This window comes from Caretta caretta, chromosome 7, assembly GCF_965140235.1.
Source record: "Caretta caretta isolate rCarCar2 chromosome 7, rCarCar1.hap1, whole genome shotgun sequence".
Lineage (NCBI taxonomy): Eukaryota > Metazoa > Chordata > Testudines > Cheloniidae > Caretta > Caretta caretta.
Window position 1 is genome coordinate 56,902,116 of NC_134212.1, and position 22,078 is coordinate 56,924,193.

The window sequence follows — 22,078 nt, forward strand, 5'->3', positions numbered from 1 at the left end:
CATGTCCAGAAGCAGTGAATTCCACGTTCCCTTAGCTCTTGCAACCATATAACTAAACCACCTAAAGTAGGTGTGAATCAGCTTTTGAAGCTTGCAACTACCAGCCATATCCCTCCCCTTTCTCTCATTCTGAGATCCTCAGAAGAAAGATTCTGCAAGTTCCAAGTGTAAATATAACACAGAATTCTACAGACATTAAATCTTCCAACAGTCCTGTGAGGCAGGCAGCTACTGTACTGTTGTAGCCATTTATAGATGAAGGAACCAAGACACAGAGGTTAAAGTGATTTGTCCAGCATTACTCAGGATTCTTGGGTTCTATTCCCATCTCTGTTGATGAATTACTGATTGCCAGTCCCTGCTCACCTTCTTATGTAAACTTAAATGCATAAGACGCTGCCCTTCTTATGCAAACTTAAATATCAAGTACATTTCATTTTTACACTAGAGACTGTTAAATAAAATGTTGTTCCAAACCCCTGTTCTCTGGTTTCTAATATGCTTCTATGTCTTGTTGCAGGCCTGTAAGCAGCAAAACCTTATTTCCTCCACCTGTGCCCCCACGAGGTCGCTGAATCCTGAGATCATTGGAATATGGGATATTCTAGTGTGTATGTGTACAGATATATATATATATATACACACACACACAGATATTTTAAAGGATCTTTTTTACTATTTATAGATGGAAGCCAGATGATTTCCCCCTTCTTGCCCCTTGTGGTGCATTTTGTAGTAACATTTCACTGAGAAATCTCCCAGCCTTTTGTGACTTTTTTTTCTTGGAGTGTCTTGGAACTTCTGGATTTTAAGGAAAAACTATCCAAGGTGGCAAAGAGAATTTGGACGAGTCTTTTGACAGTCTTACACCTCATATGGGGTTATGCCTCCCACCAAGAACATGCTGTCCTCATTGGAAGCCTCCACTCTGAGAGCTGTAAAAACAACTAGAGAAAGTCACTGGAAAATGTAAAAAACCTGTTTTTTAAAAAAAGCTCCTTTCAGAGACTGTCTTCAAAGAATGCTCATCATGAGCTGCATCGGAAGAGTGGCTCCCAGTAGTTTGGTGTAACATTCGGACACTGGGTCATTCCCACCAAATCGCCTGTAATGGATCTTCCTTTAATAGTTATTGGACATGATGGTTTTGCAAAAAGGGCTATGTGAAGACTTCCTTACTCAAGCAAAAGTCATTTTTTTACAGCCCTTTTCTTCCCCCACCCCATTGTCTTTGGATGGGGAAAGACACTAGCAAGGTGCTATATACACTGCATTGGATGCAAGACTCCCTAACAGCTGGTGAGGGAATTGCTCTGTCACAAGAAACAGCTCTATATACATGCCTTCTAGGGCATGTTACTTTAAATCCAAATAGCTGACCTCTTGCATTAGGAGAAGACATTTTTAGCAGTCCTCTGACCTTCCCCCTTCCCTGTACACATTTGAGGATCATATCTGCGTTAAGGCTGTTGATGCTGTGTAATAGTGTGTGTTGATAAGGTGTATGTATTTTGTGGCTCAAATATGGATTTAATTGTTGCTTACTTCACTGGGCACAAACATCCAGTTCAGTGGTTGGGTTTTGCTTGCCCTAAGCATCCTGTTTAGCAAAGCTGCACCTACAGCAGCTGTGTCCAACCAAATCCGCCTGAGGGCTGGGTGTTTTCAAAAAGGTCAAAGGGCTTCTCTGTTCTGCTCCCCCTTGTGCCACTCAGATGGCACAAGGAGCAAAAACAACTGCTAAGTCCTCATCACAGAGAGTTGGGGTAGCTGGTTTTCAGGCCTGGGGTGAGGAGAACACAAGGGGCTCCAGCAATCCCTGGCTGACATGGCTCACAGGGGACCTTTGATGGTTGGCACAAGTTAGAGGCTATTCTGCCCCAGCCAAGGGTGGAGAGTTGGGTAGCATTATCTCATTGGTTCTCAGCTTCTCTTTTCCCTTTCCTCCCTGTGGGAGCTGTGTGGGGGAGAGGAGCCATCCCTTGCTAGCTGAACCCAGCCCTCAAGGCTCAGACAGAGCTCAGGTAAGCAGGCGACGGAGCAACCAGAGTTGCAGCTCCCCTTCCCCTGCAATACAGCAAGTGGCCAGTGGAGGGAGTGGCTGAAGAGCATAGCGGGCAAGTAATCCAGGGGGTGTCCCCTACAGTTGCCCTGTAGAGATGTGGGTCATTCAAACAGTTCAGGGTGGCACTTGTGAAACACATCTTCAGTTCACAATCAAGTGCAAAGTCTCTTTTCATTGCAGCTCTGCGTAGCTCAGAAGCTCGTCCCTTCCACCAACAGAAGCTGCTCCAATAAACAATATTACCTCACCCGCCTCATCTCTCTCATATCCTGCGACCCACAGGGCTACAATGACACTGCAAGCAAGCACTATGGGTACTCCTTTAAAAGTACATGAGTGTTCTGCTTTGCTAACCAGGTGTTACTGGGAACACTACAGGCTCTGAATGCTGGCTTGCGGTAGCTTGCTGGTGACTTGCTTTAGTCGGGAGGAGGTTGGGGGGCGGGATAAGGGTTGTGATGCAGAGAGCAGGAGTTGAGTTTGTGCCGCTTTCCCTAGCGGGAGTAGTCCCCAGCACTTTTCCATTGAACTGAAAAAAGTTTCTTCACCTAATTGAGGAGAAAATGAAACTGCAAATGGAGGAAATGAGGTAAAGGAAATTAAACTGAAGAGGAGAGTTAATTCAGGGGCCTAATCTTGTTCAGTGTTCACTTCTGTTTTACTTTGCACACACCTTAGTGGATTCTGCCCTTTGGTTTAGCCCTGTGCAACCAGCAGCTCATGGGCTCCCTTGCCTCCATAACTCTCTCATGCTCTGCCCCTAAGGTCAGTTCTGTGCTGCAGCATTGCAGAAGTTAACTGCTTTCCTGTTTCCCAGGGTATAAGAACTAAGGAATGTGAGGCAGAAGAAAAAGAGCAAAGCATGAAGACACCACTCTCCCAATTTCAGAACATCTCCTTTCCAGATAAACCTGTAGCCAGTGTGGGTTAAACTTGCATTGGTTCTCAAAATGTGGGTTGGGACCCCAAAGTGGGTTGCAACCCCATTTTAATGGGGTCGCCAGGGTTGGCTTAACTTGCTGGGGGCTGAAGCTGAAGCCGAAACCCTAGCTCCACCACCTGGGCCTGAAGCCCGAGCCTCAGGGCCGAAGCCTGAGGGCTTCGACCCTGGGTGGTGGGGCTCAGGTTACAGGCCCACTGCCTGCAGCTGAAGCCCTTGGGTGGGGCTTGGGCAGGGGCAGGCTTCGGTCCTCCTGCCCCCCGGGGTCATGTAGTAATTTTTGTTGTCAGAAGCGGGTTGGGGTGTAATGAAGTTTCAGAACCACTGTGTTAAAGCAGGCATGCAGGCAGGGGGTGACTGCCTGCACTCTCTGTCCACTCAACCCTGGGTAACTCTGACTCTGCACCACTAGAGGAGACTGTCACACAGGTTTCCTCTAATGTGAGTTTGGTCAGAGGGACATGTTCTGGTGGCATCTCCATGTTGGAATTTCACTGGAATGATCAAGACTTTACGGTTGGGCTCAGCAGTGAGCTGCACCTCGCTTGTTTCAGCTGCTTAACTGGCATCTGAAAATAGCCCTCACATCTCTGCCCAACCAGCCTCCCTCTTTTGCCACTCAGAACTTTCCTCATGCCAAACTGTCCTATTTCAACAAGTGTCCTTTGTGTTCTTCTGTACTTTCCAAAGTCTACTGTGCAACTATGCCGCTTTGAGAGAGACCACAGCTGCGACAGTGCATCACGGTTCATTATAAACGTAGTCTGTTCAGGCCCCACTTACACTCGGAGGAAACACCTGTCACCCTACAGTCTAATGCAGGCGTGCCGCTATGTAGCTAGAGTCAAATGCAGGCCCTGGTGATATTCTCCCTGTAACTCTGCCCTTGGGAGGACAAAGTGGATCAGCTACAAGTCTGTATGCCTGGCAATATAGAACAAGGAACTGTTTTTAGTCTACCAAGGAAAGCAGAGCAGAAGAAATCCTGGCCTCGTATGCTTGATTAATGTAAACATGGAAATTGGGCATGGCTTTCAAACCCTGAGCAAGCTGGGGTGTCTTAAAGCCTGAGCACACCTTACTGGATGCCAGAGATTTGGCCCTCAGTTCGCCCTGACTAATCTGCAGCTGGTCATTTAAAACTGTTTAGGGCTCAGTGCTTTGACAGTCTCCTTTCATCTTTAGGCTCTTGTGTTGGATGAACATATAATGCATATTGTCTCTGCCTAAGCAACGAAGTGTGCTGAAACAGTAGGAAAAGAGAAGAAGAAGAAATGCTTTGTAATTAAGTTTATAACTGAAGCATTAAAAATTTTTTCCTGTTTTACGGTGAAAGCCTAGGGAGACCACTGGTAATGGTCTTTCACCTCCAAATCACTGATTCAAATGAGACTGGGTCAGCAGTGACCACGTGATGGCTGATCAGTGAAACGTGTTTGCTCTCTGTCCAGTGTGCATATAAAACCCACCAGAGCAGATGGGACTACCTTGCCCTGTTACTCAGTTCTAAGTCTGTCTGCCAACAAACCATGGAGACTGAACTCTCCGCTCCTTCCCAAGAGGCAGGCAGTCCAAGTCTGGACTGGGATGCACTGACTGAGCGGTGTGGGGGACTTTGAGTTGCTTCGGCCCAAGCTGTATCTTTCTCCAACAGCCTGTTTTGAAAAAGTAAACATAAAGCTGTTTGGACAGAAATGTTTGTCAAAAAACACTCAACAGGCCCAATCCTGATTCTACTGACATCAGTGAAAGGTTTTGCCAGGGAATTCACCGGACGCAGGGTCATCCCCCTATGAGATCTGTCCATCTTATGAAAGTTTGAAGTAAAACATAGCTGGTGTTGGTCCTGCTTTGAGCAGGGGGTTGGACTAGATGACCTCCTGAGGTCTCTTCCAATCCTAATCTGCTATGATTCTATCGTTAGCTACAGTTCTGAAGAGAACATAAATTCAATGCCTAAGGCTGCAGTGAGAAAAGATCAGGCAGTGGCATTTGCCAGTCTCACAAAATGGGGGAAGTGACTGTAATCAGACCTAATCAATCCATATAACATAAGGTATGAAGGACCTCTCATGTTCAGTTGACTTCTTCTAAGATCAGAATATGTGTATTTATTTATTTTTAGGCATTGTGCAATATTTGGTGACAAGTGGATGATGTACGCTGTTTGCCTTTTGGGAAAGGTATGTTATCTGTAGCTTATGAAAACTGCTTTTATATGCCGTCTGTTTATTGTTTGATCAACTGATGCTTAATGCTGTGTTTTTTACTTCTAACTGTAACTTGTTTGGGATATTTTTAAATATATGTCTAAATTTTGCAGAATAAACGTCCAGTTACTGACAATATAAACTTACCAGTCTCTTCAGTTTGGGTATAACCTTAACTCAGTCTTCATAACTGCATGCCTACCACACAGGCATAATTTTGGCACTCAGATTGTGCACGTACACCAGGATGTTTGCATACTTCACATGTAGATTGGGATGTTTGTGCACCTACTACATGTTTGCACAACATACTCTTGACGATTCAGTCACAACTTTTTACATTCTTCTGCAGCAGAAAATTAGCTCCGTGGCAAATTTTACTCAAATGACTTAAATGTACAAAAATCATTTTACTGATTGATTAAAATGAAGGTTATTTTTTAAAAATGTGCTTCCCAGTCAAGTCACATTTTAGTGCCATATTTTATGTGCAACGAACATACTTTTTCTGGATTTCCGTTATCTTGGAAAGTAATTTTGCTGAGTCAGGCTCACAGCTGCTACTGCCCTTCAGTCATACCCTGGAACACTCTCCACTGTTTCAGAACTCTGCCCTCTAAGATTGCCGAATTACTTAGCACCTCAAATGTACACAATGGTTTAACTCAGATTGCCTTGAACAGCTTGAGCAGGTGCTGCTAATGCAGCCCAGGGTCAAACCCTTCCCTCACTGGGAAGCCCCTATTTTGGCTGCGGAATTTGCCTCAGAATCCATCCCTTGTTGCAAAATTGAAGCTTAGATTCTGGAGCACATGTTAATGAGTTGTCAGGGCTCTCACTACTCCACCCCAGCCCTGAAGAGCCAGACCAAAGCATGTGGGCCACGTACAGAAGGTTTTAATCTGCATCTGAGTTTCAGTGATAATTTGGAAGAGAGCTACATTATAGCTTGTGTGCTGGCTCTTAATGTTTGGCGAGTATTGGATGGAAAAGGTAAAACAAAGTTCAACGTGTGTTCTCCCACCATGAAGCGAGGAGGTGGAGTTGTGGGCAAAATACTTTAACTGGGTCTCAATGTGATTAGGTAAAAGTGCTGTTTGCACTGAGGGAGCACATGCTGTGCAGACAGGATGGAGTCGTAGTTACGCTTCCACCAGATTTCTGCATCTTGCATACCTGGCTTTGATATTCTTTGGAACCCCACTGTTCCCTTGCTCCTGAGCTGCACTGAGTCTGTGATGGTAGCAGGTAATCCCTGGAAATTAAGGTTTTTCTTCTTGAAAGAGAAAATATTCATGTTTAGTTGCCAGTGCTTATGGCCACCACTTTGCAGCACTTTTAAATGGTAATTTTTAACTACTAGATTTTCGTTTTCAAACCTGTGCTAACAAAACAAAATTGCTTGACTGCCACAATACTACTTTGGAATAGTCTACCGGCCAGTTAACAGCATATGCTTAGTTGGTAACAAATTAAGGTGCTGGAAGAATGCCCCCACAGGTCTCCATCTTCCCTCCCCAAAGTGAATGTTATGCTTAAAAAGCTTTAATGGGTCTCTGTAGGTTATTATGGGGAGAGGATTGGGTATTGCCATACCCCACCCTCAGCAATACACAGTGTGAGCAGGGCTTTGTGCTCATGATTAGGACAAGCAGTAGGAGCAGAACACTTCCTTTAATAGCTCTGTGTGTGAACTTTTCACACACCTGTTTGTGTAAACATGCCTGCCTTGTTTGAGAAAGTGACTTCCTGGGCATCTTATGTCTCCAAGCACCCATGCTTTGGTAGGGTGCCAACTCTGTCCTATATTGGCTTTTGTGTTTAGCTTTTAAATTAATATTGTCCTCCCTTGTGCCACGGTCCTAAACTGCTTCAAAATAAATTTTCCACTGAGAGTGGTTTGGATGTGAACAAGGACATGCCTGGTTAGCAGCTTGAAAGTACTCCTAGCAACCTCAACTGGGGTTTTCTTTCAGCTAGTGCAGAATTAAACACCCCACAATGGATTCCAATCTCCAAGTTGAACTGAATTGGCAGTGGAAAGGATCTTCAGTCACTGATAGGTGCAGAGAATGCTGATCCAGTAACTGCAACACAAGAATTGGGAGTAATGAGCTGGGTTCTCTATTCTATAGCCTTTGGGTGTTTTTTTTATTTTATTGTATTTTATTTTTTACTCTGTGCATCATAGAAATCTAACAGAAGGACCTTGACTAGGAAATGGAATATTTATAATCTTATTTTTTTACTGTCCTGTTGTGACGTTCCCCTGGTGTTATCTGGACAGGTGATCTGCTAGGTCACTCCAATCCTCAACTCTAGGAGCCAGCCTTACCCTGTTCTGCTCTGAGAACTCCCACTCCCGGGGCTGCTCACGCACAGCCTCTAGCATATAAGCTGCTCACAGCTATGTGAGTGAACACTTTTGGCCAGCTGCTGCTTGGATTGTGCAACTGAATGACACTGCCCCTCTGCTCCTGGAGAGTTTTGCCTGGGCTTGTTTTAAGCCATGAGGACACATTTTCAGCCTCATAACTATGTACATGAAATTACAACCTATAACATTACTTTAACAACAATGCTCAGTGCATCATGAGCCTTCTGAAGACACCCGGCATGACAAACTTTGCATCGGATACCACACAATCATATTATAAGGATGAACATCGGGGTGCAGGGTGTTCCCCAGAGGTACAGAGTGTCACACCTGTCCACATTTAGATTTGTCTTGGGACTTGGCTTATGCAGAGTTGCAGGAAATGAACAGTTGACCTAATGTTTTGGGGCTTATAAAAGTGTAGAATTATGTTTATAAAGTGAAAAGAAAAGGAGTACTTGTGGCACCTTAGAGACTAACCAATTTATTTGAGCATGAGCTTTCGTGAGCTACAGCTCACTTCATCGGATGCATACCGTGGAAACTGCAGCAGACTTTATATACACACAGAGAATATGAAACAATACCTCCTCCCACCCCACTGTCCTGCTGGTAATAGCTTATCTAAAGTGATCAACAGGTGGGCCATTTCCAGCACAAATCCAGGTTTTCTCACCCTCCACCCCGCCACACAAATTCACTCTCCTGCTGGTGATAGCCCATCCAAAGTGACAACTCTTTACACAATGTGCATGATAATCAAGTTGGGCCATTTCCTGCACAAATCCAGGTTCTCTCACCCCCTCACCCCCCTCCCAAAAACCACACACACAAACTCACTCTCCTGCTGGTAATAGCTCATCCAAACTGACCACTCTCCAAGTTTAAATCCAAGTTAAACCAGAACATCTGGGGGGGGGGGGCGGGTAGGAAAAAACAAGCGGAAATAGGCTACCTTGCATAATGACTTAGCCACTCCCAGTCTCTATTTAAGCCTAAATTAATAGTATCCAATTTGCAAATGAATTCCAATTCAGCAGTTTCTCGCTGGATTCTGGATTTGAAGTTTTTTTGTTTTAAGATAGCGACCTTCATGTCTGTGATTGCGTGACCAGAGAGATTGAAGTGCATATAAAGTGCACTTCTTTGTTTAGCTGGACTGTCTTAGCCCACACACTTTCTACCTTAATTCCCTCTAGTCACTAAATGTCTTTGTGACTTTTCCCATAATTTTTAATAAGCTCCAAAAGCTTAAAAAAACCCCAGGTTTCAGGTGGGAAAGCCCACAGAAGACTGAGGAATTTCAGAGGGACTTAACCAACCTACATGCATGGGCAACATGGTGGCTGATGAAATTCAGAATTGATAAATGCAAAGTTATGCACAATAGAGAAAAAAATAGTTTACACATATCTTATCAAATGAAGTGATTGTGTTGTCATTATTGACAGCTCAACAAAGATTTTGGCTTAGTGTGCAGCTGCAGTCAAGAAAACCACTCCAGATGTTAGGATTCAACAGGAATGGGATAGCGAATATTATGGAACAGGTCATAATATAATGCAATAGTATACCTTCAACTCTATGTGTGCAGTCCTGGTCACCCCAGCTCATAAATGATAATGTAGAATTTGAGAGGGTGCAGAGAAAGGAAATGGGAATAACTAGGGGCTTGGAAAACACTCACGTGGGGAGACTGAAGAGATTGACTGATTACCTTAGAAAGGAGATGAATAAGAGAGGACCCATTCAAAGTATAAAACAATGAATGGTGTAGATGAGGTAGATCGAGAGCTTCTGTTCTCCCTTTCTCTCAACACAAGAACAAGGGGATATTTGATTAAATTGCCAGCTGTTACCCAATGCACAGGAAGTAATTTTTTGGGGAAATCTGGGCCTGGAAGTGTATTGGGATCACCCTGCAGTAGTAACCAAGGCTGGTGAGAGCCAGAGTGTGGCTGGCAGGCTGTAGTTACACACAGACACTCAGGGGCACTGGCATGCTGGAGTAATCCAGGTTGAGAGTTACAGCAGCAGGGCATTGCAAGGCACCCCAGGTTACAGGGCAGGTGATGACGCAGCCGCTTACTGGGCTGGATAGTACTCTGGAATGTTACAGAAGTGTCTATTATAAAGCTGTTAATGTGTCTGTCTTTCTTAGCAAGACCACCAACACACACCTGGGATTTATGGGCCAAGCCAATTGGGAGATATGAGCCAAATCCAATTAAGAAATTTTCCCAGAAGTCAACACTAGGGGAAGTTCTAAGCCCCATAACTTTAAAACTCTCTGATGTCCTCCCCCCACCTCCTACTACCCTCAGATGAGATGTACCATGTGACATTTCAGGAGCATTAGTTTTTGGGGAAACTTACATAGGCTAGGGAAACTGAACAATAGGCTTAAAAGAGGTAAGGAAGTTTAAATTTTAAATACAGAGTGGGTTTTGCTGCTCCACATTTTGGGATAGGGTAGGAAGGGGGTCTCTTGTACAGTAGTTTCTTGTAGGGTCTCTTTGTGTAGTTTCTGGTATAATGTCATGATGCGAGGATCTAGGGTTATAGTCACAACTATCTCACCTAAAAAGAAAAGGAGTACTTGTGGCACCTTAAAGACTAACCAATTTATTTGAGCATGAGCTTTCCTGAGCTACAGCTCACTTCATGGGATGCATACTGTGGAAAGTACAGAAGATCTTTTTATACACACAAACCATGAAAAAATGGGTGTTTACCACTACAAAAGGTTTTCTCTCCCCCCACCCTACTCTCCTGCTGGTAATAGCCAGCCCCGCCCCATGGTTCTGCTACGTGCACGCGCTGAGGGCAGCCCCTCGCTCCGTGCCCGCAGCGCGCTGCCTCAGCGGCCCCGAGGAGCCGCCCGCGCGCGGGGAGCGGGTGTGTTGCGCGCAGGCCGTTGTTGCCGCGCGCTGACGTTTGGCTCCCGTCCGCCACCGTAGGCGCGGCGCTTCCGGTGTGCGGCCGGATGACGTGGCCGGGGCAGCGGAAGCAGCGTCTCGTCGGTAGCGGCTGGGTCGGGTCCGGGCCGGGCAGAGCGAAGGCGGCTCGGGGGCAGCCTGGTGCTTGCGGTGGTGACGCGGAGGAGGCCGGCGGGGAGGATGGAGCTGCCCAGGCTGCTGCTGTGCGCGGCGTCCGCGGCGCTGCTGCTGTTGCGGGCCCGGGCCGACGAGCACGAGCACACGGTGAGGAGCCGGCTGGGCCCGCCCGCCTCGCCTCGCCTCAGCGGGCGGGTCTCTGGTCCCCGGCGCGGCGGGTGCAGCACGGGGCGGTGCAGCCGTCACCCTTGGGGAGGGGGGGGTGTTTATGGAGGGGGGCCCTGAATACCCATCCCCCTGTGCGGGAGTGTGTGTGTGTGTGGGGCGTGTACACCTGTCCCGGGAGTGTGTGTGTGTGTGTGGGGGGGGGGGGGGGAGACTGTGAATACCCGTGGGGGTGGGAGTGTAGATCGGGCCCTGCACATCCGGGAGTGTGGGTGGGAGGGTCTGTCCCCTGTGGAGCGTGTGTTGTTTATACAGGAGGGGCTCTGAATACTGTTCCCTTGTGGGGGAGGGGAAGTGTAATATCTGGTCCCTAGTGTGGTTGTAGCAAGGAGGGTCTGTTCCATTCAGTAGGGTTGGAGCGTTGGGTGGCTGCTGAAGAGGTCAATCCTTCCTCTTAATAATACTTGGTGCCAATCGCCTCCACTCACCCCCACATCCCCAAAATGCTGTTTGAGGTTGTGGGCTGTGTGGTGACCCTGCTGTTTGATAGGGAATATGCTGCCTGAATAACAGCTAGTCTCATGTCTGCCGCTACCTAATCCAATCATAGGTGCGCTGCACACAGTAGCTGGCCATGCTCTGTACGACAGAATCCTCCTCTGGGGTGGGATGAGTGTGGGCTAAGTGGGACTAAATAGACTGGAAGAAGTCCTAGCTTCTGGTTAAGTATCCGTGCTCCTCAGTTTCCCTGACTCCTTGCTTGCACTTTTTCTTCCACGTGTGCACATTCCTGGTCATTTGGTACTGCTCCCTACACAGGTACACTGGTTCTGATTCTGTGGCTTTGACAACTTCTCTGTGGTAGAAGACTAATGAAAATGACTCAATGTCTAGAAAACATGACCTATGAGGGAAGATTGAAAACATTGGGTTTGTTTAGTTTAGAGAAGAGAAGTCTGAGAGAGGACATAAGTTTTCAAATGCATACAAGGTTGTTACAAGGAGGAGGGAGAAAAATTGTTCTGCTTAACCTTTGAGGATCGGACAAGAAGCACAATGGGCTTAAATTGCAGCAAGGACAGTTTAGGTTGGACATTAGGAAAAACTTCCTAACTGTCTGGGTAGTTAACCACTGGAATAAATTGCCTAGGGAGGTAGTGGAATCGCCATCATTGCCTAACCTGCTCTTAAAAATCTCCAAACACTTGTCAGGGATGGTCTAATACTTAATCCTTCCTTGAGTGTAGGTGACTGGACTAGATGATCAATTCTGTGGTTCTATGCTACACCTCTACCCTGACATAACGCGGGTTTGCATACAACGTGGTAAAGCTCCCAACACGCTGCTCTGAGCAGCATGTTAAGGGTGCTGGGTTGGAGCCAAGGGGTTGGATAAGGGGCAGAGGGTCTCGGGGGTGGTCAGGGGCTCCCACCCCCACCTCACCCCCCCCCCCCGGGTCTGGGATGCAGGAGCTTTGGGGGGACCACTTTTGGGGGCCCTGCAGTCCCAGAGTGGCTCGGGGGATTAGAGTGGCTCCAGCCCCAGCTGTGTCGCTGGGGGCTTGTGGGAAGGGATCCCCCCCGCACTCACCGGCATCGACGGAAGCAGAGCAGTCCGGCCCCAGCCCACTCCACTCCGCCAGCTCCCAGCCGCCTGCTCCGCTTCCAGCCGCAGGTGAGTACGGGGGGCGTCCTTTCCCCAATCTCCCCGCACTCACCGGTGGCGGGAAGTGGAGCACAATGGCTGGGAGGTGGCGGAGTGGAGCGGGCTGGGGCTGCATTGCTCCACTTCCCGCTGCTGCCGGTGAGCGCCTGTCAGGGGGTGGAGGGGTGTGGATAAGGGTCGGAGCAGTAGGGGACAGGGAGCAGGAGGGTTGGGTAGGGGGTGGGGTCCTGGGGGTGATTAGGAATGGGGGTCTCTGGAGGGGGTGGTCAGAGAACAAGGAACGGGGGGGGGCCCAAGCAAGTTTGATATAATGCGGTCTCACCTATAATGCGGTGAGACATTTTTTGTCTGCCGAGGACCACCGTTATATTGGGGTAGAGGTGTAGATACAACTTTCTTAGATTCAGACTGTGCCATATAACTAAAACATCATTTAGAAATAATTTTGCCATTGTCCCCTTTTTCGCCAAGAACAGGCCTGAAGTGGTCAATTTCAAGATTTAATTATCTAAATGTATTAGAGTAAGTGAAGAGAAATTGGGACGTAGTTCAGAAATTAAAATCTTGATGGTTTAAAGGCAAATATAGATTAAAAAGGTGTTGTGTTCAGATGAAGTTGCTGGAAAATAATTCAGTATTTAATTGTACATCTGTTCACTAACTTATATATGTTCTTTTACAGAGTCTTAATTTATACATCTGCTCTTTGCACACACTAGGACCTCTTGTACTGCTTGTCTACCAGGTGTTTTTACAGTATCCTCTGATCCTACTTGAAGCAAGCTTAGATGGTATGGTAAAATACTTGTATAGCCTGCGTTGCCGCTGTTGTTAGTACTGGTGGAATTGCAGAGATACTAGATGAACGGTCTAAAAAGTGCTCATGTAGATTCACCCTCAGATTCTTCCATTATTGAGGAATACTCTGGGTATCTACTGGCATTGTGTTAATGTGGGAGAACCAGTAAGTGAAACTGAGTGCTGTATTTTAGTTGTCCAGACTGAATGAAGTGCAAAGTCTAAAAAAAGCAGCCTAAGTGATGAAATATAGCTAAATTGTAAATGTTTTTAAAAAATGTAACTACTAAAATGAATAAGGAAATTAGCCTGATGATGTGTTACAGCTCATAAATCTAAAACTTAAATTTATAATTTTTCCTTGATTTAGCTTAAATGTGCTTTCAAAATTGATACATAAAAAGAATATACTGTTGTAGATGACCAAGAATTGTTCAGTTCCCCCACTTACAGAATACATTCTCCAGCAACTAAAGTAAGCAATCTGTCTTAACAGTTCATGTCCCCAGAAGTGTAGGAATGATAGTAAATAAAGGATTTCCACTCTTGTAACTAATTTGAATCCCCGTCTGAAGTTTTACCTACCATGGTAAATATTATTGTCCATGTGAGCACAATGTTTTTGGTACTTAAGTTAACTTTGGCTCATTATGTCTACAAGGGGCCAATAAAACAGGCTAGAATGAATATATAACTGCCTCTTCTGAAAATGTTTGCAGATCCCTTTTCAAAGTAGGTGAAATTAACATTACAGAGCAAGGCTCAGGATGCTGAGCAATCTTCTCACTTTTGGGAAATGAAAGGGTAAGGCTGGGGCCTTGTTCATACTATGTACTAGCTAGAGTTGATGGGGCCTAGCATTCGGGGGGTGGGGGGGTTAGAGAGAGAGTGCTACTGGGCACAAATTTGCCCCACCCAAAATACAAACTTTAAGTTGAAATCCCAGGTTTAATTTGTCATGAACATGAGCTGTGGAAGTTGGGCTTTAGAAACAATGCTTGATATATATTGCATGTCCATGAGGCACTGAAAGAATTAGTAATTTAGGTTTCAGAGTAACAGCCATGTTAGTCTGTATTCGCAAAAAGAAAAGGAGTACTTGTGGCGCCTTAGAGACTAAACAATTTATTTGAGCATAAGCGTTCGTGAGCTACAGCTCACTATAAATTGGTTAGTCTCTAAGGTGCCACAAGTACTCCTTTTCTTTTTAGTAATTTAGGTTTGCCAAGCATTTTATTTGAATAATACTTTTGGTTTTTATGTCTCTCCTTTTATTGCTGTTCCCTCTGCTGCTTTCACTTCTTTGTCCTGGCAGTAAAAAGAAATGTTTATCCTTTTTTCTGAAATATTTTGTGCTGTTGCTTCAGAGAATGATATTCTGGTAAATTTCACTCTCAACATGGGAGTTAAAAAGCAACACATGAAGTATCTGAACGTGAACTAGGGAAATACAACCTAGATGGAGCTACTATAAGGTGGGTGCATAACTGGTTGGAAAACCGTTATCAGTAGTTAACAGTCAAGCTCGAAGGACATATTAAGTGGGGTCCCACAGGGATCAGTTCTGGTTCTGTTCAATACTTTCATTCATGATTTCGATAATGGCATAGAGAGTACACTTATAAAGTTTGTGGGCGATACCAAGCTGGGAGGGGTTGCAAGTGCTTTGGAGGATAGGATAAAGTTCAAAATGATCTGGACAAACTGGAGAAATGGTCTGAAGTAAATAGGATGAAATTCAATAAGGACGAATGCAAAGTACTCCACTTAGGAAGGACAATCAATTGCACATACAAAATGGGAAATGACTGCCTAGGAAGGAGTACTGCAGAAAGGAAACTGGGGGGTCACAATAGATCACAAGCTAAATATGAGTGAACAGTGTAACAATGTTTGCTTTTTTCCCCAACATCACTGGGATGTATTAGCAGGAGTGTTATAAGCAAGACACAAGAAGTAATTCTTCCTCTCTATTCTGCACTGATTAGGCCTCAGTCTGGAATACTGTGTCCAGTTCTGGGTGCCACATTTCAGGAAAGATGTGGACAAACTGGAGAAAGTCCAGAGAAGAGCAACAAAAATGATGACTGGAAAACATGACCTGTGAGGGAAGATTGAAAAATTTAGGTTTGTTTAGTCTGGAAAAGAGAAGACTGAGAGAGGGTATAACAGTTTTTCAAGTACATAAAAGGTTGTTACAAAGAGGAGGGAGAAAAATTGTTGTTCTTAACCTCTCAGGATAGTACAAGAAGCAATGGGCTTAAATAGGAGCAAGATGATTTAGGTTGGACATTAGGAAAAACTTCCTAACTGTCAGGGAGGTTAAGCGCGACAAGAAATTGCTTAGGGAAGTTGTGGAATCTCCACCACTGGAGATTTTAAGTGCAGGTCAGACAAACACCTGTCAGGGATGGTCTAGATCATGGGTCGGCAACCTTTTGGAAGTGGTGTGCCGAGTCTTCATTTATTCACTTTAATTTAAGGCTTTGCGTGCCAGTAATACATTTTAACATTTTTTAGAAGGTCTCTCTCGCTACGTGTATATATTATATAACTAAACTATTGTTCTATGTAAAGTAAACAAGGTTTTCAAAATGTTTAAGAAGCTTCATTTAAAATTAAATTGAAATACTGATCTTATGCCACCGGCCCGCTCAGCCCGCTGGCAGCCTGGGGTTCCGTTCACCTAGGCCGGCAGCAGGCTGAATGGGGCCTGCGGCCGGGACCCCAGCTGGCAAGGGACCGGCAGCCAGAACCCCAGACTGGCAACGGGCTGGGTGGGGCCAGTGACCGGGACCCCAGACCAGCAGTGGGTTGAGTAGCTCAGCCCGCTACCGCTTAGCCCGCTGGCGGTTTGCGGTTCTGTCCACCGGCTCCTGCCAGCCAGGGTCCCAGCTTCCGGCCCAGGATCCCGGGCTTGCCCACATAGAGTGGGTACCTACCTTCTCCCTGGTTCTAGCCCATTCTCTTCCTCTCTGCACTGAGCTGAGGGTGGGAGTGCACTGAACACAGGGCTGGGGATGAAGGAGCACGCTGGGGGTTGGGGTGCAGGGTCTGGCCAGGAGCTAGAATAAGGGAGGGGGCTGAGGGTTACGGCAGGAGGTTTGGGATTTGGAGTGCTTAAATGGGCAGCTCCCATTTGGTGAGAGGGGTGCAAGAGCTCCCGTTTGGTGCGAGGGGTTGGGGTGGGAATGTGGGGGGTGAAAGAGTTAGGGCATGGGGTGTGTGGGGGGGTGTAGGAGTCAGGGCAGGGAGCTGGGGTGTGGGGGAGTGCAGGGGTCAGGGCAGAGGGCTGGGGGTGTGGGCTAGCATCGTGGGGGTGCTCCCAGTCCGCTGCCTAGAGCAGCTCATAGCAGGGGGCTGGAGGGGATATGCCCTGATTCCAACCCCCTTCCCCAATGCCTTGTCCCCACCTCGTCTCCGCCTCCTTCCTATAGCAGCGAGCAGGCTGTGGCTCTGCATCTCCCCCTCCCTTGCAAGGGCTATCAGCGGATTGGTGGCCGGGAGGGGCAGGAATCCAGCATGCTGGGGGAAGAGGCGGGGGAGGGGGAACTTGCCTGCCCTGCAGCAGCAGCTGGCAGGACCAAGCTTCTTCACCCTGCCCCCACAGGGGCGGGTGCGGGGGCAGCGGGATTTTTAATAGCATGCTGCTGCCTGCCGGGATCCTGGCTGCTGGCCCCGCTCAGACCGCTGCCGGCCTGGGTTCGGCAGTGGGCTGAGCTGGGCTGGTGGCTGGGACCCGACAGGCAGCAGCGTGCCATTAAAAATCAGCTCACGTGCCATCTTTGGCACGCGTGCCATCGGTTGCCGACCCCTGCTCTAGATAATACTTAGTCCTGCCATGAGTGCAGGGGACTGGACTAGGTGACCTTGCAAGGTCCTCTCCAGTCCTGTGATTCTATGAAGCATGTCCGGGGATGCATGCGTCTGAAACATCGTGATTGGTTCTTGGATTAAAATACTTTTTATCCTATTGAATTATTGTGAGATAAGCTTCAGTAGCCCAACACTAACTCTCTGTGGCACTGATGCCTATCAGACAGATGTTTTCAGGTTAAAAAAAAATACTCGACACCTTTCTGCTGCACCCTTTTAATCAGTTGTTGTGTGGACTTCAGAAACATAAGATTAAGTAGCCTGCAGGCTAACCTTAGCAGGGTTACCATGCTAATTTTTCCACTCTTATGAAGGATCCCAAAGAGAGCTCTAAGCTTTGTCCCACTTGAAATGAGCTCTGTGGAAAGAAATGGATTGGCAACATACATACCATGTGCCTAAGAATGGTCTGGCTGTTGCTGTGTTTCTTTTTAGAGTTTTTTCAACTTTGTGCATTTATTTTATGTTGTTTGTTGCATCTGGCTTGAAAGTGGCACTTGAAACATTGTTGCCAACTGATGGAAATACTTCTAATCACCAGTCCGTATTACAAATATAGCTGTAAACTGGATTGTTGGTGTGCCATGATCAGTGGTATCTTGGTAATGTCTTTATGTTAGTGTGGATATTGCAATTTGGTCCTAGCTCTAGTCAGTACAGCCTTGCTGGAGGACTACCCACAAAAAGTATTAGAACTGCTAAAAAGTGGCAGTTTAGATGCCCCTATCTGTGATAGTCGTGCTAGGTAGAGCATGGTTATATTTTACTAATGTGTCAATTATGAAAAAAATTTCTAAAGCTTTAGTTTGTCAGAGATGGCACAGGCATAAGGGGACAGCTTGTGTTTATGGTGATACTTCTCTGGGCTGTTACTACATGTTTACGCAGTCGAAATAGATTGTTACATTCTCAACATAGTTACCGGAATTACAGAACTGTTGTCAAACGTGATACAGAAAATGCTATGAAACCAAATTTGTGACACTTAATTAAACTTGGTGTAAATTGGTATGCTTGCATCTCAAGAGTTTGGTGATAGGGTATTTAAAATTGTACATTTATGCAACCTTCTATAATATTCTAGACTGAAGTAGTGGACTTTGTGGATTGTGGCACCATCAAGATGTTTCTCATTCAGTCTTTGCTGATTCTAGTTTTAGAAATAGTCACATATTTCTTATCTTAGTAGGATCCTTGGACCATATGCGCTGTATCATCTACTATGAAGCACAAAACATGAAATTGCCAATTATGCCAGTCCTGAAGATGCAACACTTCTTATTTGTTGGCTTTTTTTTTTTGGCTGCCTTCATGTTACATTCAACAGCACCTATTTAACAGTTCTGTCTACTGTTATATTCTTTTTAGGACACAGGTGGCCATCATCTTGTAGCTGTAAGGCTGTCTTTCCAGTCGTTTTAAGGGACACATGTTTTTTGTACAAGGTGGGGTAGAAAGGGGATAAAGATTATGATGTAGGCATTGCTAAAATAGTGTTGTCCTTTGTGGCCACAAGATAAGTAATTTTTGTTGGTTTGAAGGAGCCCTGGAAGCTTGGCTAAAGCTTGTTTTCATAGCCAAATAAATCTAAAATTTCATTTAAATAGACCAGTAAATTTGCTTATGTTTTTATTATAAACAGGAATTGCATCTTGGTAATGAAGTACAGTAACTCCTCACTTAAAGTCATCCCTGTTAACGTTGTTTCGTTGCTTTGCTGATCAATTAGAGAACATGCTTGTTTAAAGTTGCGCAGTGCTCCCTTATAACTGTGTTTAGCAGCTGCCTGCTTTGTCCACTGCTTGCAGGAAGAGCAGCCCCTTGGAGCTAGCTGGTGGGGGCTTGGAACCAGGGTGGACCGGCAGCCCCCTATCAGCTCCCTCATCCCCTAAGTTCCCTGTGTGGGAGCTGCCCAGCAGGCTATCAATTGCGGGGCAGTTCATCTGTCCCTCTCCCCGCTGCCGTGTGCTATCCTGCCCTCTGCCTTGGAGCTGCTCCCAGGAGCCGCCTGCTTCCTGTGCAAAGGGGGGGGGAGAAGAGGGGTGCTAATGTCAGGGTGTCCCCCTGCCCCCCCCACTACTTTACTCCATTTCCATAAAGCAGGGTGGGGGACAGGACAGGACAGGGCTCAGGAGGGAGGGAGCTTGCTGGCAGCAGCTACTGTCTTAACTTGCTGATCTACTTAAAAGGGCAGTGTACTTAGAGCGGTGTCAGCGTACTTAAAGGGGCAATTTGTGTGTGTGTCTGTCTGTCTCTCTCTCTCACACACTCTCACACATACACACAGAGTGTGTCTCTGCCATGCTGTCTCCTCTCCCTCCATTCATGTTGTCTTGTAGAGTGTGAGGCTACATTAACAACGTGTTAACCCTTGAGAGCTCAGCGGAGTGCTAGTTCATCATTTTAGCGGTAAGGCATCCCCTGGGAAATATCCCACCCTCTGACTTCACCACCTCAACCAAGCTTCACAATCGTCATTGCTGGATTTGCTTAAAGTAGCATTTTTCAGGAACATAACTACAATGTTAAGTGAGGAGTTACTGTAACTATAGATTTTAAATTTAAGTAAAGTTATCACCTCATGTCCCCTGCTCCGATAATCATGACTGACCACTGACTTGTTTCACCACTTTGCACAATTACTGCATTACTGCTTGTCACCCACAAGACTCATTAGAATTAATTTCTAGCTGAGGCAGAAATTTATTCCTTTGTAAAAATGTTTATTTCATATATTTAAACAAGACCGATCAAAACCCTTACCATCTTGTGTGCTGTGAGAACCAGAAGCTCTCTTCAGATAAATGTCTGTTTATCTGCTCTTACTTTCTCCTAGTTTTGTTGGCTTATCTTATTGTTGAGTTAGACTTTGACACTGTTGTTCTCACACACTTTACCTGATCACTGCTAACTCTTCACTGACTATTCTGTTTGTCCTCATAGGGAGCTCCTGATGCAGTCTTCATTTTTTTCTTCTCCAAATGCCTAAATCCAGCTGTCATTGAATCTTTTGTAGCTAAAGAGGAAATTGCTGTTTGAATAGCAGGAGACTGAAACTATCACATCCAGTTACATAATCTTACAGTACAAGTGATTTTAAGAAAAGACCATCTGGCTCCCCCATGGCATGCCTTATTCAATGCTGCTTTCGATACCCTAGCAGAAGTAAAAGGGACTTTGATTTGCTGTCTTGGTTTCTAAGATCATAGAGGATAGAACTGAGTAAATGAGCAGTTGCCAAATAGATTCTCTCATTCAGGACCCTGTTTGGTCACATCTGCTCAGAGTGTGAGGCTAATTAGAAAGGTTTGTGAGAAGATGTAGGTTTAGTGACTTCTATATATTGATGACATTGATTTAAAACTCAGTCTCTCAGACCTGTATGATGTGGCTGAATGACTTACCTAGTGCCTGAAATAATTTCTCCAAACTGAGGGAGTGCCTGCCACTTGTTACTTAGGTTTATAGCCTGGTACGTAGGTGTGAAGGGTGAATGGGTGTCATGTTGGTTTCTCATATGCTTGTTGATCTTCAGTGAGCAGACCTGAGTGTGTTTTTCCTCTGCACTTTGCAAGAAGGCTGCAAGCCTTTCTTTCAGACCAGGATCCAAACACGATTAACTGTACCTTTTGTTACCTTGACTCAGTTACTGACGCTCACTTTGTGGTGCTACATCTTAAGACCCCTCAGTCTTCAGCTTGTGTGCCCTTCCCCTTTTTCCTCCTTTTGGGGGGTTCATTTGATTCATATGCTACTGGCATGGCATGGAGTAACAGATTGGTGGGTCTTAGGTGATACCATTCAATTCCAATCTATACTGCTGCCAAACTCGCCTTCCCTGTCCCTTCTAAGAGACCCTCATGATCCATTGCCTACGGTGGATTTTCTTGAGGAAGGGGGTATGGAAGAAATTCCAAGTCAGAACAAGGGAAAAAGATCTTTAACTCCTGACACTTCCATATATTGAAGGACAGCCTTTCTTCCATTGTATAGATCTAAGCAGGTTAAACAATGCCTCAGGACTTTCAAATCCCATATACTGTTTTTGGCTTCCATCACTAATCTTTTAATGCAAGACTTGTTCAGGACTTTTGACTTAAGAGCAGCCTGCTTCCACATAGTGTTCAGATACTCATCAGACACTCATGCTTCTGTGTAGGAAATAAACTTTATCAGTACAAGGTGCTGCCTGTCAGCCACTGTGTTTTCACAGTGTGTGGCCATGGATTTTATGAAGTAGTTTGGGAACTTAGTGACAATTGATCTATTCAGATTTTGGTTTGCTGTCTTTGAAATGTGTAGATGCTTTTAATAAAGCTTAACACAATGTTCCTACTTCTTTCCCATAATACTCTATTGTTTGGTTCTCTAGAAACAAATCTTAGGTGCCTTTAAAATTTTGCCAGTACACTTTGCTTCAGCTGCATCCTTTAGTAACTTCTTACTGTGCAGTAACCTATACACAAATAGCATCACTTCTACATCACCATGGGAATTAATGAGTTTTGTCCAGGTTAAAACCTTTTTTAAGGAAAAGACCGACTCTTTAGATTTTGTTTTTTTAATGGTTGGACTAGTCACTCCAAAGTATTGACATGAACATATTTGAAAGGTTTTTTTAATGCTAAAATATTAGGCTCTGATTTCATTCTGATTATAACTTTAACTGTTAATAGGGGAGTGAGAACATCCACGGTTATTATGCATATTAGGGAACAACAAGAAAATTAGGACTGTCTAGAAACCTATGGGTGGAATGATTAGAAAGAGGGGTGTGGCTAATAAGTAGAATCAACAGCAGATAGTCAAATTCAGAGCTTCGTCAGAAGATCTGCATTTGTCCAGACAGCTCAGCATCCATTGAGGTTTTTTGCAGATTCAGAATGGTTTGTTTGATCATAACAGTGTCTGTGCTAAAAAAGCAA

The 22,078-nt window shown here is 45.5% G+C and overlaps 2 protein-coding genes across 4 annotated transcripts in view; both read left to right on the forward strand.

The window, feature by feature from the left end:
• The window catches only part of PIK3AP1 (phosphoinositide-3-kinase adaptor protein 1), an 81,319-nt gene extending 79,007 nt beyond the window's left edge, over positions 1-2,312 (forward strand). For all 3 annotated transcript variants that reach the window (XM_048858801.2, XM_075130718.1, XM_048858803.2), the window contains one exon: positions 521-2,312. In XM_048858801.2, coding sequence (XP_048714758.1) covers positions 521-575 — 55 coding nt within the window. In that variant the 3' untranslated portion in view covers positions 576-2,312. The remainder of the gene's footprint in view (positions 1-520) is intronic.
• An 8,244-nt stretch (positions 2,313-10,556) lies between these two features.
• Positions 10,557-22,078, forward strand: part of TM9SF3 (transmembrane 9 superfamily member 3) — an 83,791-nt gene continuing 72,269 nt past the window's right edge. Inside the window, exon 1 of the mRNA XM_048858812.2 lies at positions 10,557-10,795. Within this exon, the coding sequence (XP_048714769.1) occupies positions 10,712-10,795 (84 nt within the window). The 5' untranslated portion in view covers positions 10,557-10,711. The remainder of the gene's footprint in view (positions 10,796-22,078) is intronic.